This window comes from Macaca thibetana, chromosome 3 (assembly GCF_024542745.1).
Source record: "Macaca thibetana thibetana isolate TM-01 chromosome 3, ASM2454274v1, whole genome shotgun sequence".
In the NCBI taxonomy this organism is placed as follows: Eukaryota; Metazoa; Chordata; class Mammalia; order Primates; family Cercopithecidae; genus Macaca; species Macaca thibetana.
In genome coordinates, this window is record NC_065580.1 from 86980078 (window position 1) to 86996772 (window position 16695).

The 16695-nt window shown below is 38.1% G+C and overlaps 1 protein-coding gene across 4 annotated transcripts in view; it reads right to left on the reverse strand.

Annotated features, from left to right (window-relative positions):
• The window catches only part of CRPPA (CDP-L-ribitol pyrophosphorylase A), a 328621-nt gene that overhangs the window by 286132 nt on the left and 25794 nt on the right, over positions 1-16695 (reverse strand). For all 4 annotated transcript variants that reach the window (XM_050785380.1, XM_050785382.1, XM_050785381.1 and 1 more), the window contains exon 3: positions 3493-3642. In XM_050785380.1, the coding sequence (XP_050641337.1) occupies positions 3493-3642 (150 nt within the window). The remainder of the gene's footprint in view (positions 1-3492; positions 3643-16695) is intronic.

Here is a 16695-nt window from a genome sequence, read left to right on the forward strand (position 1 = left end):
TGAAACAAAAGCTTGATATATCAAAATGGAACCCCCTCCACATAAACCTCACAGGGTCTATAAAACAACAACACAATGAAAAAAAGTACCTAGGTAAGAGCTAACATGATGAATAGAACAGTACCTCACATCTCAGTAGTAACATTGAATACAAATGGCCTAAATCCTCCATTAAAAGATACAGAATGGCAGAATGGATAAAACCAACCAAGTATCTGCTGTCTTCAAGAGCCTTACCGAAATAAACTTAAGGTAAAGAGGTGGAAAAACATATTGCATGCAAACCAAATGGAAAACAAAAGTGGGCAGGAGTAGTGATTCTTATACTAGAAAAAGGGATACATGATAGATGCTGCTACTTTAAGATTATAAGATTATCAGGTAAGACTTCTTTGAGGAGGTGATGTTTGCTACAGACCTCAATAAAGAGTGGAAATAGGCCAAGTGTGGTGACTCACGCCTGTACTCCCAACACTTTGGGAGGCCAAGGCAGGTGGATCACTTGAGGTCAGGAGTTTGAGACCAGCCTGGCCATCATGGTGAAACTCATCTCTATTAAAAATACAAAAAATTAGCTAGGCATGTTGGTGGGCACCTGTAATCCCAGCTATCTGGGAGGCTGAGGCAGGAGAATTACTTGAACCCAGAAGGCAGAGGTTGCAGTGAGCCGAGACTGTGCCATTGCAGTCTAGCCTGGGCAACAAGAGTGAAACTCCATCTCAAAAAAAAACAAAACAGAGTGGAAATAAGCAGTTTTAGATCTGTAAAGAGTGGCCTAGGCAGAGGAAGAGCAAGTATGTGGACCATTTTAAAAATATATGCACAGCCTTTTATGATCATTCCTTTGAACAAATATATATACTTGGCATTAGTAATATACCAGGCAGATTGCTAAGAACAAGACAGGTACCATCCCTGCCTTCATAGGGCTCACAGCCTAGCAGAGGAGTCTGACATTTCACAAATGACTTCAAGCAATTATTCAATTATCAGTCTGATGCTGGGGAGAGAAGAAAAACAGGCACTAGAAGAACACAGAATGGGTCAGCCCAACCTGGTGTGGCCAGACAGGAAAGAATTCCTTGAATAAATGATAATTATAGGATAACTAAATAATAAGTAGCAAGGTGGGATGTAAACTTCCAGATAGTGGGAATCTTGTATTTGAAGAACTAAAGTGAACATGGCTAGAGCATATATAAGGGGACAAATGAGATAAGCCAGAAGAAACAGGGAGAAGAAGCAATCCAGCCAGTCAGCATATAGAATGGCAATTAGACACCCGTGACCTTCCAGCACCATTTGAAGAGGAAGAAGTATCTATAATCTAAAACTGCACACCTTTTATTTTACCACATTCTACAGTGACCACGGACCAGCTTGAAATGGGTATCTTCTGACTGACTCAACTTCATATGACACCTTGGTTACAATTGCCAGATATCTGTTTGTGATGGTTAATATTAGGTATTAACTTGATTAAAGGATGCCTGGATAGCTGGTATTGTTTTTGGGTGTCTTTGTGAGGGTGTTACCAGAAGGGAGTTACATTTGAGTCAGTGGACTGGGAGAGGAAAACCTACCCTCAATGTGGGTGGGGCCATTCAATTGGTTGCCAGCACAGCTAGAACAAAGCAGGCAAAAGAAGGTGGGATAAGCTGGCCTGCTGAGTCTTCTGGCCATCATCTTTCTCCTGTGCTGGATGCTTACTCCTGTTCCTTCCGCCCTTGGACATCAGACAACAGGCTTTTCAGCCTTTGAAGGCTGCACTCTCAGCATCTCTACTTTTGAGGCTTTTGGACTCTAATTGAACCACTACTAGCTTCTTTCTTCCCCAGCTTGCAGACGGCCTACTGTGGGACTTCACCTTGTAACTATGTGAGCCAATTCTCCCTAATAAATTCTTTTCCATATATACGTATATCCTGTTAGTTCTGTTCCTCTGGAGAACCCTAATGCACTGCTCAGTTCCCAAATGGTCAACACTATTACGTATTTTCTGCATTCATTCCTCAAAAGGGACAAATTCCAAGTCCTCTCATCACATCTACCAGTCTATCTGCATCTGTCTTCACCTACTCTTTCCTCCTGTCCCTATGGATGAACTACCCATATTCCCAGCCAAGGTCAACTTCAATACCACTAATGTAGTAGGTCCCATCTACTCTCACTTTACTACTGTCTTCTCACTGCGGAATCACCCTCATCAGCATAACAATGTGCTATTTTATCATCCATCTGAAAAAGTCAGTCTTAATCTATAACTATTCAGCTACCTCCTCCCATTTCTCTACTCAATATGTATAAAAGTTCCTCCAAAAATCAGCCCTTCTATTCTTAGATCAATTCCAACAAGATTTTCATATCCACCACGCCCGTCAAACACTGGTAATCTCACATTGCAAATGTTTATGTACAGTTCTCAGTCTCACTTTTTAGAAATCCTAGGCAACATTTAACAGTATAGACATCTGTGACCTTCCAGCACCATTTGAAGAGGAAGAGTTAGCTATAACCTAAAACTGCACACCTCCTTTTATTTTGCCACATTCTACGATGACCATGGATCAGCTTGCATCTGATTCAGCACAATCAGAAAGTACTCTCTTCATTAAGTTTCTGGGATACTACCCTCTAATCCTTATGGCCACTCTTCTATCCTCTTACCTAATTCTTCCTCACCTCCTATAGCAAGTTGACTAAAGCACTAGATTAGTTACTCAAACTTATCTCATTGCAAAGTTTCTGACAAGCTCAATATCTGATATTCAATAACTATTTACTCAAATGGGCAAACAAATGACAGTAAAATTATGTAAGTACAGCAGTATTTCCAAAACATGAAAACCAGAAGCAATCCAGTAATATTAATGAAAATACTTGATTTTTAAGTTACTTACTTTTAACTAAAATTTTGATTAACAAAATGTCTAAGGAGCTGTATAGATAACTTACCATAGTACATCTGAAACTGCTGTTCTTAAAAAGACTGGCTTATAAGACAGGCCCTCAGCCAGCATCTGAGAATTAACTGATAAGGGCAAGCCACTGTGCCTGCCTAGACTGTAGGTATCAACAATATGATTTATGCTGAACACCAACTTTCCTTCTCGAAATCTGGAATTTTTGTATGTGCCAAGCAGAGGATATCCACATGACCAATCCAACACCCTGGGCACTGTGTCTCCAACAGGAGAGCATAAATGTCAATTTGCTGCATTTTCATTGCTGGAAAGAAAGTGTGCTTTGCATGATCCTTCAGGAGAGGGAGGGAAGAGAGCATCTAGAAGCCTGCAAATGGATTCCTAAAGATTCTGCCTGTGTGTCTCTCTTCTGATCCAGCTGTATAACCTTAATACTTCATTGTAATAAGTCTTAGCCTTGAGTATAACTATACGCTCAGTCCCATAAGTTCTGGAAATTTTCCAAATATGGAGGTTGCTTGGGGAACCCAACATAACAGCAGCTTATTCAAAAAGCCCGAATTCTTACCTGCTGATATGCTTCATAAATCACATCAAATAGAAAAGCTTGGGGCATTTCACTTGCTCTGTGTCTGGCACGTTCTAGCGAGTGGTCTAAGCAACCATCAGCAGATGGACTGATGACAGTAGATACAAGAGGTCGAATGGCTCCTGCTGCCTAAAGAACAAACAGGCAAAGAATATATTATTTCACCTACAAGCTATTTTAAAGTGAAGTTCTGAATTCAGTATCTCACTTTTGATAGATCTTATTCATACCTTCAACAAGTTACCTTAAGAAAACATCTGAATAAGTGTGATTGGTTCACAAATGGTTATTTCAGATTAAAAAAAAAATCAATTTTATAGTATTACAGTTGCATACATTAAGGTGAAATTTTTCTTCATTATAGGTTCAAAATCCTTCTGATCACAGGCCATTGAGGTCAACACTTAAAAAAAAGATGCTAAGATCCAACTGGGTATTCTCTGAAGATGAAGGAGGCGGAGAAAGACTATCATGAAATAATTGATATGGATTGCAAATGAATATTAATATACCCTCAGGAGATTTACATATTAGATACGTAAGGAAATAAACAAGTTCTTCAAGATCCCCTAGATGAGACTCAACAATCCAAACAATGTGGGTTGCTCTAATTTGTGTCTTGCTTTAATTCATGAGGAAAAACAGTTCCTTTCAAACACAGTCTCCATGCAATGCTTCCTCAGGCAATACCCACTGACTTCAATTGCTATGATGAAAGCTGTCTTATTAATAGTTGCATCTGAACTTTAGAAGAGACATTTCATGTCTGACAATTTTTCCCTTTATCTTTAATGGAGTCTCATTGTAATACAGTTTTGAAGGCCATTACCAAAACAACTGCCTTAGTGAAACTGCTTTAAAACACAGTTCAATGGTGGGCAGTTAACCAAACCTTATATGATCTCCAAAACATCCTTTCTTCCACACAATTGCTACATGGGGATTGCAGCATATGAAATTAGTGCACAAATAAAACAAGTGTCTTCTTGATGAGACCAACATCTGAATAAGATAAATAGTCCACACACTGGTTTGCAAAAGCCAAGAAATTGGCTGAAAATCAAAGTGAATGTATGAGCCAAATAGACAGTTTATAAAATGTGTCACCCCTTCCAGTGCCTCAAGTAGAAATTTGGAACCTAACCATAAAAGCAAAAATGAGGACACAGGGTGACAAAGAGAAAGCGGTATCCAAGTAGGTGAAGGGTAGGTCAACTGGTCAAGCTCAACACCTATCAGTAGGGCTAGAAGATAAGACAAAAAGGAAATGTGTGTACACACAAACATGTATGCTGCTTTAAGAGAAAAGATTCTGCTGAAACTGTATATTTTTGGAATTCTATACCAGGGCATGAAGTTAAAAAATGCTTAAGAGAACATGAGACATCCAAAATGCCAATGCAAGGGGCTCTGCAGACTCTCTCATCGTTGAAACTAGCAAAAATTATTTTAAGAACCATTAAAAGCCTCTGAAAATTGTCCTAAGGACATTCAGCAAATGAAGAAACATTTATTCGAGAAAATCTACTAAATTTTGGTAAGAACAGACTGTGGTATTCGAGCCATGACCAATTTCTTCTTCTTTCCCCCAGCCAGCTCAGTGTAATGGCTAAAAAGATAGGGCCTCCTCACCCCAAGTTCCCAGTATGAAGGGCAGACTGCCAGCATTTCCTATGCCCCTCAACACTATGGCACAGAGGCTAAAATCTATGCAAGTGTGGCCCACAAGGTTGAGGCCCACCTCTTTCACATAGTTCCCACCCATGCCCCCAGAATATTGGGGCCCTGATCAGTCTTCTTCCAGCTCACACATATGGCAATTTTCATACCAGGGGAAATAAAAGACTAGAGTCTTGTACTGCCCCCGTGTAGGTCAGAGTAGCGATTTTACTCCCAAAAAATGAGTGCACTGTGCCCAGCCACGGTTTCAAAGCAGTGATGTGGTGATTTTTCACAAGTAGAAGACAAAGGATGTGAGAGTAGAGAGCTATGAAGCACTCCCAAAGGGAACTCACTTTATTTGGAAATTCAAACCTAAGTGTACTCTCAAAAGAGATCATCATGGTAAGCAATTAAAAGAATGCTGGAGATACATGAACGCAAAAAGCTAAACTGTCGGACAGCCAGTTTACCAGTGAAAGCCAGGGGAAAACACAGCTAACAAAAGCTCTCCTGGGATTAGGAACAAACCTCCAATACTGGCCTCAAAAACTACCCCTGCAAAGGGGCTAGAATTTAACTGAGACTACAAGGGATATATGCCCAAGGCATTATCAAAAATAAGGGTGAGCATTAGCACACAATGAGTGAAGCTTAACAGCTAGGTGAGATATCAAAGGCAGACAATATAATAGAGATCAGGGAAGGAGACAGTCAAAGAGAGCCCCCACTGAAACCACTATCATTCCAGGATGACTATATAATACTCAAGTGTCCACCCTCTGAAAAAGCAACATCAGAAGCTTTTCCCTGTGCAAGTAAAAGACATCACTAAAATAGGCCAGCCAAGTCATAAACAAATAGGCAAACAAGTCATGCATCCAAATAGGAAAGTGATAGCCTCCAAAGATAGGGTGGGAGGGGAAGGGCAGGCAAGAGGAACTGCCTGAGAAGGCCCTGCCCATATATCAAACTTAGCAGATAAAGACCTCAAATCAGAGTCAGCTACTATAAATATGTTCAAAGAACTAGAGGAAATTACACTCAAAAGTAGTAAGGCAAGGTATGACGATATCACTAATGTTAAGCAGTTTAAAAATACAGAAATTCTGGAATTGAAAAGTATAACTATAATGAACATTTATAAAGGAGCTCAGTGACAAGCTTGGACTGGAGAGGAATCAATGAACTTACACTTAGATCAATAGAGGTAATACAATCCAAACAACAGAGAAAAAAGGATGAAGATAAATGAACAGAGCCTCAGAATAAAGGACACCATTAAGTACACAACAATTTTGTATTGGGAGTACCAAAAGGAAAGACGAGAAAGCAGCAGAAAAAAAAAAAAAATGCAAGGAAATGACTGGTAACCTCCCAAAATAAAGGAAAAATTCCTCGTCAAGAAGCTCAATGAACTCCAAAGTAGAAAAATCAGAAAAAAATCTACATCTAGACACATCATAGTGAAAGTGCTGAAAACCAAAGTCAAGGAAAAAATCTTGAAAGTCGCTCGAGAAAAATGATTAGTAAGAGAACATCAATATTAACAAGTGACTTATCAGAAACAATAAAGTTAGAAGGCAGTGGGGTAATAGCCACTAGAAGTAAAAATATCTCATATCCAGCAAAACCAGTATTTCACACATGAAAGCAAAATGAAAACACTTCCACAGAAACACAGAATTCTTTGCTAACAGATTCATCTTAGAAAAAAATAGCAACAAATGTTCAGCCTGAAGGAAATCAACCCGAGACAGCAATTCTAATTCACATTAAAAAACAAAGTGTACCAGTAAATATAATGTAAGTATAAAAGACATTATATAAAAGTATAAAAGATTTTTCTTTATATACTGGTTTTAAAAGCAATTATGGAACGTGAGAGTTCCCTGACCCCCTCACAGGACCTGAAACAGGGGTGTGGCTCATCTGTTTGGCTGCCACACACTCAAACCCCTTATGGGATGCGGAGCACCCAGATGGGCAGGTGCAATAGCCAAAGCAAGTGCTTTTGAGCTTCAGCCCCACAGTAGCATCTAGGGGTGAGTACCCATGACTCCCAAAGCCCCAGTGGGCATTCATGTTACAATGCTCCTTTAGCTCTGTCGTCCACAGACAGCTTAAGTGTTAACCAGCCCAGTGCCCTCCTGGTATCCAGGTACTTGTCCAGCGTCCAGGAAGAATTAGATCAAACATGAACTTGAAGGATGGTGCGCGTGGGGGTTTTATTGAGTGCTGGAGGTGGCTCTCAGTAGGATGGATGGGAAGCTAAAAGGGGGATGGGGTGGGAAGATGATCTTCCCCTGGAGTTTGGCCATCCAGCAGTCAATCTTCTCTCCCGCCATCCCCAGCTGAACTCCTCTCAAAGTTCAGATGCTCTTTCTCTTCTCTCCTTCTCTGCTGCACCATTCTGCCATTCTGCTGCTCTTCTGTCTGTCTGCTCTTCTTCTCATGGAGCCTGGGGTTTTGGGCTTATGTGGGTACAGGATAGGGAGGGTGTGGCAGGGCAAAAGGCAACATTTGGGTGTGAAAACAGGAAAGTCTATTCCCATTTAGGACCATGAGTTTCCAGGCTTGAGGATGGGGCCTTTGCCAGGGAACAGCCTTCTTCTACCCAATATTTCCTTGCCTCCTGTCTGTATAAATTATATTAAACAATAGATACATAGTTAACTGATTAATCTATAACATATTGAACGGTGTATATTTGATGAAAACAGCAAAAAGGAGGTGGATAGGAATAAAGGTGTACTGGATTAAGGAAATGATACCAGATGGCAACTTGTACCCACAGTAACAAATTAATTAAAAATGACAGGCAAGGAAGTTAATACAACAAACTCTATAAATACATACTTGCAGCTGGGTACAGTGGCTCACACCTGTAATCCCAGCACTCTGGGAGGGAGGGGCGGGCAAATCACTTGAAGTAAGGAGTTTGAGACTAGTCTGGCCAACGTGGGGAATCCCTGACTCTACTAAAAATACAAAAATTAGCAGGGTGTGGTGGTGAATGCCTGTAGTCCCAGCTACTTGGAAGGGTGAGGCAGGAGAATCACTTGAACCCAGGAAGCAGAGGTTACAGTGAGCTGAGATCATGCCACTGCACTCCAGCCTGGGCAATAGAGACTGTCTCAAAAAATTTGTTTTAATTTAAAATTTTAAAAAGTACATACACACACACACATATACACACACACACACACACACACACACTTGCTCACCTTTCATCTTCTATAGATAGCAAAATATAAACTAATAATTATTAGGTTGGTGCAAAAGTAATTGCAGTTTTTACCATTACTTTCAATGGCAAAAAATAAAATGGATTGTTGGGTTTCTTACATAGATATAATATGCATAATAACAGTATAAAAAAGGAAAATAGTAGAGCCATGTAATTTTTAAATATCTCACTGGAATTAAGGTAGTACATTCTGAAGCAAATAAATGTTTGCATTTATACTGTAGGCCCCAGAGCAACCACTAACTTAAAAAAATTAGAGAATATAAAGGAATTAAAGTATTACAGTAAAAATATTCACTTACTACAAAAGAAAGCAATAAGAGACATATGAAAAAAGTAAGCTAGCAGACAAATCTAATTATATATTAAAACGAATGGATCAAAAGGCAACAATTGTCAAACTGTCTACAAGAGACAACTATGATTCAAAGACACAAATAGGTTGCATTTAAAAGATGCCCAAAATACAAGCAAAAGCGAACAAAGCTGAAGACATAAACAATCCAACAATAGTTACAAACATCAATATTCTACTTTCGATCGCGGCTGGAACTAGGCAGATCAATATGGAAACAAAAGACTTGAAAAATACTATAAACCAAATAAGCCTAACAGACATCTATTGAACATACCACCCAACAACAGCAGAATACCTATTTCAAGTGCTCATGGAGCATTCTCTAGAACAGACCATATGCTGCATCATAAAACAAGTTTTAAGAGGATCAAAATCATACCAAGTATAGTCTCTTAGAAAAGAATAAAATTAGACACAAAGTTGGAAACTTATTTATTCTTTTCTTTCTTTGGCGGTGGGGGAGGCAGGGTCTTACTCTGTCCCACTAGGCTGGAGTACAGTGGCACAATCACCGCTCACTACTGCTTCAGCTTCCTGGGCTCAAGCAACCTGCCAGTCTCAGCCTCCCATGTAGCGGGGATTACAGGCATGTGCCACCCCACCTAGCTAATATTTGATAGAGACAGGGTTTCACCATGTTGCTCAGGCTGGTCTCAAACTTCTGGGTTCAAGCAATCTGCCTGCCTTGGGGTACCCAATTGCTGGCATGAGCAACCATGCCTAGTCAAAGTTGGGAATTTAAAGTATGTGGAAAATGAACGATACTAAAAAAAAAAAAAAATTAATTAATCAAAGAAACCAGTAGCAAACTTGAAAATACTTTTCAATGAAAACACAAACAATATGAAAATTTATGGGATACAGTTAAAGTAGCCCTTTGAGAAAAAGTGTAACTGTGAATGCCTATATAAAAAGATTCTAGACAAGTGTAATTTTTCACCTTAAGACAATGGGGGAAAAAGAAATAAAATTAGAACAGACAAAGAGTAAACAAAGAAATAAATTAGAGAAAAGAAAAAGAATAAAGGCCAAATATGGTTCTTTTATAAAATAACAGTTGCGGCTGGGCACGGTGGCTCATGCCTGTAATCCCAGCACTTTGGAAGGCCAAGGAAGGTGGGTAACTTGAGGTCAGGAGTTTGAGACCAGCCTAGCCAATATGGTAAAATCCTATCTCTATTAAAAAATACAAAAAATTAGGCAGGCATGGTGGTGCATGGTTGTAATCCCAATTACACAGGAGGGTGAGGCAAGGGAAGCACTAGAACCCAAGAGGCAGCAGATGCAGTGAGCCGAGATGGCGCCACTGCACTCCAGCCTGGACAACAGAGCAAGACTCCATCTCAAACCAACAAAAACAGTTCACAACGTTTGAACGAAAAAAATGCAAATTAGTAAAATCGGAAAGTAGTGACATTTCTATCAACCTCAGAGAAATAAAAAGGAATACAAACCACAAACTATATTCCAACAAATTAGAAAAGTGATAAAATTAACAAATTCCTAGAAAGACAATTAGCCAAAATTAACTTGATAATAGAAAGTCTGAATAGACCTATAAAAAGGAAATTGAATTAGTAATTTAGAAACTTTTCACAAAGAAAAGCCAAGATCTGGAAGGCTCCACTGGTTGTGCCAAAAATTTAAAGAACAGTTAATACTAATTCTTCAAACTTTTCCAAAAAAATAGAGAATGCTTCCCAACTCATTCTGTAAGACCAGTGTTATCCTAATACCAAAAACAAAGACAGCACAAGAAAAGAAAGCCAATTAGGGATATTGGTTTGTAAACAATGCAAAAACAGATGCAGAAATTCTCAACAAGATACTTACAAACCCAATTCAGCAACATATAAAAAAGCATTATACACCATGACCAAGTGGGATTTATCCCAGGAATACCAGGTTGGTTCAACGTATCAAAAAAATATATAGTCAATGTAATACACCATGTTAATAGAATAAAGGACAAACACATGAACATGTCAACAGGTGCATAGTACTCATCTGACAAAATCTAGCACCCCTTTGTGAGAAAAGCACAAAAATTATAAATAGAAGAGATCTTGTTCAACCTGAAAAAGAGTGTCTGTGAAAAATCCACAGTTAAGATCATGCTTACTGGTAAAATATTGAGTGTTTTCCCTTTATGATCAAGAGTAAGCAAGGAAATCCACCTTTGCCATATCCAGTAAACATTGTAATGGGAGTCCTAGCTAGGATAATTAGGCAAGAAAATGTAATAAGTTATCCAAAAGAAGTAAAGCTATCTCTATTTGCAGATAGCATGATCCTTATATACAAGATACCAATGAAGTGTCTTCTAACTATTAGAAGAAGCAAGTTGTCAGCAAGGATACAGAGAACAAGCTTAGTATACCAAAAAAAAAAAAAAAAAAAAAAAATCAGTTTATTGCTAGTATACAGAAATACAACAACCCAAAAATGAAATTTAAAAAAATTCACTCACAAAAGCATTGAGAAGACCACTTAAGAGTAAATTTAATGAAGACGTTCAAAAGTTACTACAAAAACTCCAAAAAAAACATTGGCTTCTAATGGCCAATGTCTCTACTTAGCTATTTTTACCCATTCCCTCTCAAATACTTCTCCACATTTAGTATTCTTTCTGTCCTGCCTCCTCAATTTCCAGTCTTCCATTTAATTATGCTCATTAATATACAAGTATGCCATAACTTCTGCCATCATTAAATCAATTATTTTAATATATATCTTCTTCCAGCTAATAACAAGTTTCTTCACACAAGTATAAAGCCCAACTCTGAATTATCTGTATAAGAGCACATCTCCAATTTCTGTCTTCCTGTGCTTTCTGGAATCTATGTCAATCAGGTCGTTATCGCCACACCACCACAAAAATACATTTAACCAATGTCACCAATGACCCCCACATTGCCAAATCCAATTAATAGTTCTTAGTCTTCTTGAGTGTTTGTTCACTTAGTTTTCAGAAATCATTCTCAACCACACCCTCTCATCTGCCCACACTAACTCCTAGGTCCTTACTTTCTCAGACTGTAAATGGTAAAATATTCCAGAGCTGCATCCTCACACTTCTCTATTGTTAAATGGTAAAAAAAACTTAGACAAGTTTGCTCAATCGAGCTTGAGCAAACAAAACCAGCAAAACAAAAATGACTTGTGAATCGCACAGCCCTCCAAACTGGAGCAGTTTTGGAGAACTCCAATAACATAATCTGACAGCATTTACAGGAAATGGAAGTGCTGTGTAAAGATGACTTAATAGGTTACAGCTTAATTGGTTGCAGGTCCTCCTGCAATTAACTAATGCTCAACTATTGTAGTTAAACTCTCTATTGGTTTGGTCTGTTAGGCTTAGTCCAGGAGCCTAGTGCAAGTCAATGGCCTCCTATAAATTTTATGTAACACTATCTACACTCATTCTATTAATGACCACATGAAGTCCCATGACTTTAAACACCATCTACATGAAAACTTCCAAACCTATAATCCAGCCCAGAGTTCTTTTGAATTCTGGATTTGCACTTCCAAATGTCTGTTTAACATTTCCACTTAGTTCAAAATGCATACCTCAACTGCAACAAATTGAACTCAAAGTTTTAGTTTTACCCACTCCACAGCCTCCAAACCTGCTCCTACAGACGGTCATCTATGCAAACATTAACTCTATTCTTCTAGTTATTCTTGCCCAAAATCTTGAATGCTGTCCTTGATTTCTCCCCGACTCTCATAATTCAGTCCATCAGTAATCCAGTCCCTGTCAGCTTAAAAGTATTCCAGATCTGCCACTTCTCACTGTCTCCACTATCCGTGTCTAAGCCACCCATCCTCCCTCTGAGATTACTCCAAGAGCCTCCCAATTGGTATCTCCTTCACTCTTGTCCTTCCACAGCCTATTCTTCACAAAGCAATAGAACAAACCTGTTCATGACGAGTTATATCATGTCTCTCTTCTGTTCAAAATCTTCCAAGAGCTTTCCATCTCAAATAACTAGTCAAGTTCCTTCTATTTAATTCAACGTAAATAATGTTAAAAAATTCAGTTCCTCATTTCCACTAGGAGCATTTTAAGTACTCAATAGCCACATGTGACTAGTAGCTTAAGAACTAGATAGTGGAGTTAGACTATTTCCATCATTGCAGAATGTTTTACTGGACAGCAGTGCCCTAGAATGTTCACTCCATGGCTGCTGTCTCTCCAGCACCTAGAAAAGTGCCTCATACATAGCATGCACTCAGTAAACAGTGAATCAGTGTTGTAGGTCTTAGAGATACTGATCAGGTCACACAAAGAAGTCAAAGTGTCACTTAGTAATACACATATGTCTTCACGATATTTTACACAGCAGCAGCATCTGAAGAAGTTTCAAGATGAGGTCAAACCAAATTCCATTCCCTCACTAAGACACCTATCTTGCTTGATAGAAGCACCCTGTATTTGTAGTGTATGAACAACAATGCAAGTCTCATTCATGCCACTTAATAGCTGTGTTATTTGGAACAAGTTCATCTCTGCTTAATTAATATTCTTTTCTATGAAATGAAAAATTTTGACCAGGTATTTTATTTCAGGCCCCTCCAGCTGTAGTACTATAATATTTTATGAGGAAAGCCTCCACATGTCAAAACTTCCAATCCAACAATTCACACTAAGTTGTCTCAATAGTCATACCCCTACAGAGTAATAGTTATGTGGTGGAGGTTTCCAAAACCAAAATAGAAATGTCAGCCTGACAAAATGGCAGAATATTGTGAAATCATCCAGAAAAATCCACAATATATCATCACCCATGCAGAAAACATCCATCTCAGTAGAGCGCATGGGCAAACAGTAGCCTTAGATTCTTCATATTTTTGCCCTACTTTCACACAGTTATCTAGTTCATATGATAGATTTACATTATCTGAAAGAGCTTGACAACTATATTCTAAGCACTATGCTCCGCATAATGAGGAATGCGCAAAATGCAATCCTTGCTCTGAAAGGGTTCAGTTTCGGTGAGAGGGAGAGGGTAGATGCAGTCCTTCCAGAGACCAGTTATTAGATGCTAAAGTGCTACAAATACACTATGAACTCATTTCCCTCATTTCAGTCACTTGATGAACATAAGCCATTAATAAATTGTTTTTGATATTTTAATCTCAGTTCCTAGTATGAAAACTTCCTAATAGTTTCTCAATACTATATTCACTCATTTTTATAACTTTTAAAGAATTATGTAGTTTAAATAAAAACTTGAACACCCTCTCATATACCCAGCCTCCTCCCCTACCCAAAAAACAGTGAAAAGCAGACAGGCTCACAATATTCTCTTTCCACCTGGATACTCCAAGTAAGAATCTCTTAATTACTCCATCTTTTCTCTAAAAAGTATTCTTGTACTTCTTTTAAACATTTCTTGACCACTTTTTTTGTACTGTGTATAAAGAAAGAATCCTGTTTTAAGGATTTCAACAAATAAGATAGAATTGCTCTTGTCAAGGATCTTAAAGTCTCATGAACACGACAGATTAGCAAAGCAACAACTATAAGATACAGTAATGCAAAATATTGGGGGTGGAGAGTCCTGAGTTCCAGATCAAGGTGGGAGCCTCTAACTTCCTGAAGTGGTTCTCAAATACTTGCTGGATAGATAAGTGATTGAACAAACTACTTCTTAGGAAACATTAAAAATTACCTAATAGTTTAGAATGCATATATACACAGCAATATTAATATAAGAAAATTAAACAACAGAAGTGGTTTAAGAAGCATACTTAAGAACAATAGGGAAAGGGACTTGATCTAGCAGTATGAAAAGTTATTAGAGAGCTGTCTCAATAGTGACTAAGACAGGGTACAAAAACAGACTGACAGCATGGAAGAGAGTCCCAACAGACCCATGCTTACATAGAAATTCAATATATGACAGAAGTGGCAGTGCAGGTCAGTGGAGAAGGGGATAATTATTCAACAAATGGTGCTAGGCAAAGAGTTACCTTTGTAGCAAAAGACAAAAGTGAAATCAATCCTTACTCCATCTGTAAACTCCAGAAAGAGACGGCAATGTAAAATTCAAAACTATAACACATTTTTTTTAAATGGTGAATATCTTCATGACTTCAGTGGAAGAAAAAAATTCTTAAACCAGGCAAAAACAAAAACCATTAATGAAGACATTAGTGATTTTAAGTATATTAAGATAAAAAATGCTTATTTATAACATCTTATGACTTTAATTATTCCAGATGGAAGAAAATAGTTATAAAATACAGCATACACTGGCCAAAGTATTAGCGTCCAGAATATGTAACGCCTACAAGTCAAAAGCTTAAAAATAAAAATAGGGTAAATTCTTACACGGGCATATCAATAGTATTTAGAGCCCATAAATATAACAAGATGCCCAACCTATTAACAAAACGCTAAATTTAAACCACAAAGAGAAAGCATTTTCCAGTAAATAGATTGGAGGAAAGTCTTATATCAAGTAGTGGTGAGGACTAGGGCAACTTGAACTTGTTATACATTACTGATGAGTATAATTCAAGACAAGTTTGGAAAATAATTTGGCATCATCTAGTAAAACTGATAACCAACATATGTCAGAACTGTACAGAAATCCTGCACATGGGCACAAGATATATAATAATGTCCATACTAGTAATGTTTACATCAGCAAAAACATGAGAAAACAAATGCCCATCATCTGTAAAATGAATTATGGCATATACAGTAGTGATTATGAACAAACTATAGCTGCATAGACTTATATGAATACATTTCCCCAAATATACTGCGCAAAGTAACTATGCTGTCAAAATATATGCCAAGCCTGTTTAAAAATCATATAAACATCGCCAAAACATTCTTTGGGAAAAGATGTTACACAACTAAAGAGAAAAGCAAGAAAACGAGAAAAACAAAGTTTGGGTAATGTTTATTCATTGGGGGGATTAGATAAGACTTGGGAGCAGATAGTTTCAACGTGACTGGTGATGATCTAATTATACCAGTAGTAGACACAGAGGTGTCCAAAAAGTAGTTTTTTAAAATTCAACATGTGTATTCATGGGTTCCCATCTTGATTACCAAAAACTAGCTTCAAGAGCAGAAACCATCCATATTTCAGATAAAATTATGGCAGGATTGGTAAATTCCACAAATTACTAGGTTCTTGTCTGTGAAAGCCAGAATATCAGATGGGAAAGTAATACAACAAGAAGAGAGATCAAAGCACAAGGTGACAAAAAGTTTCAGACATCTTAAACTAAAGGCCCACGAAAACAGATCACAAGTGAAAATAACTTCTTGGCTGACTCCATCACTTGCCTTGCCATCTGCTATAAACAGATACAGAAAATGCTAATGTTAAAAGGCATATATTCCACAGCTGTCTTCATGTAAGAGACCTCTGTTCACAAACGAACATGCAATGAATCCTCAATTTTGTGATGTTTTCTGAAATTGAAAGTATTAAAATTATGACAAGTATAAACAAGCTGGTTAGTGGCCTGCAAGGCACAGCTACCTGGGAAGCTTGTTGTAGGAGGCATCATTCCCGAGTTATCAAGTACAAATGTCTCCTCAAGTATTAGTAATAGGCCCTGAATGGAAGCTTAACAGTTCAGCACCAACCTCAGTGATTACTTGTCTCTCAAGCTAATCTATCACCATATTTCCACATGTCACTGCATGGAAATCATTGATACAAATCATAAAATGTGGAATAATAAACCCCACCTCTACTGTATGCATCCATACAGCAGGCACTAACATGCATTTCTCCTCAGGCAACTACATTCTAGCTAATTACAACAATGTACAACAGAAATCCTCCAACCATGTAATTTTGATTTTACTTAGGCAAGTTGTCTTAATTGAAAGGTTTAATCAGTGTTTGCAGAACGGCATCTCCAAAGCTAATCGTTG